At 37.3% G+C, this 2,694-nt stretch overlaps 1 protein-coding gene across 1 annotated transcript; it reads left to right on the forward strand.

Moving 5' to 3' along the window:
* The first annotated feature begins 205 nt into the window (after positions 1-205).
* LOC138901450 (uncharacterized) lies at positions 206-1,210 on the forward strand. Its single transcript, XM_070189215.1, has one exon. The coding sequence runs from the start codon at positions 206-208 to the stop codon at positions 1,208-1,210; it is 1,005 nt and encodes a 334-aa protein (XP_070045316.1).
* The last annotated feature ends 1,484 nt before the right edge of the window (positions 1,211-2,694 follow it).

Genomic DNA, 2,694 nt, shown 5'->3' on the forward strand with positions numbered 1-2,694 from the left:
AAAGATATGGAAGAGGAATCCACTATTCAAAATTTCCAAAATGTTGCTAGGCAAGGAGATTTATCACTAAGGTTTATTGATTGAGGAAAAATAACTGCAAAAGGAAGAAAGAAGAAGCATAAGGAGACATCCAATGTTCAACCATCAGGAGTACGAACAATTTGCAATGAATGTGATTATTTAGAACGTGAGGTCCGTAAATACAATGGGAGCTTTTGAGAGGCTCATTACGATGCAGAGACAATATCAATTCAAATTTGTAGGGGTCATGGAGCCAATACAACAGTCACGAAAAATAGAGAGAGATAGGAGACGGATTGGATTGGCCCAAGCTATTGTGAATATTTCTAATAAAATATGGGCGTTCATTGACGAGAGCTTGGAAGTGACTGTTATAATTGATATGGTTCAACAACTGACTTTGAAGGTAGTTGATATAGAAAATAAAATGGAGTTCATTCTAACTTTGGTTTATGCAAAATGTGATGTGATAGAGAGAATTGAACTGTGGGATTCGTTATATTATTTGGCTAGTGACATGACTTCTCCGTGGTTTGTTGGGGGAGATTTTAATGTTATATGGGATGAAGAGAAAAATTTTGGAGGTCTCCCAGTATCCTTAAATGAGGTTAATGACTTTAGACATTGCATGAATACATGTAATCTTAGTGAGGGATTCAAAGGGAGTATATATACATGGTGGAATGGTAGAGCGGATGAGGACTGTATTTTTAAGCATTTGGATCGATTTTTTTCCAACCTTGAATTTCAGAAGTTGATGCCTGGAATAGAGGTCACACATTTATCCAAAATAGGATCAGATCACAGTCCAATGTTGCGAAGCTTCAATCCAAATGCAACACCAATAAAGAAGTCATTTAGATTTCTAAATTTTTGGGTGAAACATGAATCATTTAAGGATGTCGTCAAAGAAAACTGGAGTGCATACTTCCATGCAAATCCCTTCACTTTATTCAATTATAAGCTTAAGAAGTTGAAGAAAGCACTTTCAACATGGAGCAAGGCTACCTATGGAGATATTTTTCAGAAAGTCGCAAGCTTGGAGGAAATGGTTGTGGCTCATGAGGTTCAATTTGAGATGAATCCTACACATCTGAACAGAGAGAGATTACAGAAAGTACAGGCTGATTTAATAAAAGTCTGGGCAATCGAGGAGCAATTTTGGAAGCAAAAATCCGGAATGCAATAGTTTCAAGAAGGTAATAGAAACACTAAATTTTTTCATGCATATGTAAATGGGAAAAGAAGGAGATTGCAGTTGAAATGAATCCAAGACATTAATGGTAATTGGCTTGAGGGCAACGACACAATGGCTGAAGAGGCAGTACGCTTTTTCAGTGAGCAGTTTCAAGAACATAGAGTCCCTACCACATTTGGCATACTTGATCACGTCCAGACTTTGATAGGTGATGAACAAAATAGAAAATTAATCGAACAACCAACGAGGGAGGAGGTTCAAAGGGCAGTGTTTGGGCTTAACGCAGAATGTGCATGAGGTCTCGATGGGTTTAATGGATGTTTCTTTCAATCATGTTGGGAAATTGTTGGGGATGATATTGTTAACATGGTCCAGGCATTCTTTTGTGGACAAGAACTACCTAGATTTATCACTCACACAAATCTTGTTTTGCTACCAAAGAAGAAGGAAGTGAAGACATATGGAGACATGAGACCAATTAGTCTGAGCAATTTTATAAACAAGATTTTCTCTCGAGTGATACATGAAAGGTTAGTTGATCTCTTACCTAAATTAATCTCCGAGGAACAAGCAGGTTTTGTGAATGGTAGAAGTATAGTGGAAAATATTTTGTTGACGCAAGAGATTGCTACTGATATTAGATTGCGCACAAAAGTTGGACCCAATGTTGTGATCAAGCTCGACATGACAAAAGCCTATGATAGGCTTTCCTGGCTATTTTGACCAAAACTTTGAGGAAAATGGGTTTTTGTGAGAGATTTATTGGCCTGGTGTTTGGCATTGTGTCAAATAATTGGTACTCAGTATTTATTAACGGGCAACCATATGGTTTCTTTAAATCATTCAGAGGTGTGAAGCAAGGTGATCCTTTGTCACCTACTCTTTTTATTTTGGCTGCGGAGGCTATGTCAAAGGGTTTGAATGCGCTTTATATGAACTTGTATTTTTGTGGCTTTGGCTTGCCTAAATGGAGTCCAAAAATAAATCACCTATCTTATGCAGACGACACTATCATCTTCTCCTCTTATGATGCTACATCTTTGAGGTTGATCATGGAAGTTCTTAAAGCCTATGAAGAAGTATCCGGGCAACTAATTAACAAAGCAAAATCTGCTTTTCACATGTACCATTCAACAACCCAGGAGGTTATTAATAAGGTTCTGAGAATTACTGGGATTGGGAGGAATGATTTTCCTTTCACATATTTGGGTTGTCATATTTTTTATACTAGGAGAAAGACGGAATTTTACCAAGGACTAATGACTAAAGTTCTTGATAAACTTCAGGGTTGGAAAGGTAAAATATTATCAATTGGAGGTCGAGCAGTCTTAATTGTGTTAAAAAGTATGCCGATACACCTTTTGTCAGCAGATAATCCTCCTAATTTTATGATAGACAAACTACACAAAATGTTTGCCCGATTTTTTTGGTGCAGCTGAATTGGTGGAAAGGGCAGACATTGGGCTTCATGGAAA

Source organism: Nicotiana tomentosiformis, chromosome 11 (assembly GCF_000390325.3).
Source record: "Nicotiana tomentosiformis chromosome 11, ASM39032v3, whole genome shotgun sequence".
In the NCBI taxonomy this organism is placed as follows: Eukaryota; Viridiplantae; Streptophyta; class Magnoliopsida; order Solanales; family Solanaceae; genus Nicotiana; species Nicotiana tomentosiformis.

Excerpts from the sequence above, each read along its gene's own strand:
- LOC138901450 (XM_070189215.1), top strand. The coding sequence starts at position 206 with ATGGGAGCTTTTGAGAGGCTCATTACGATGCAGAGACAATATCAATTC.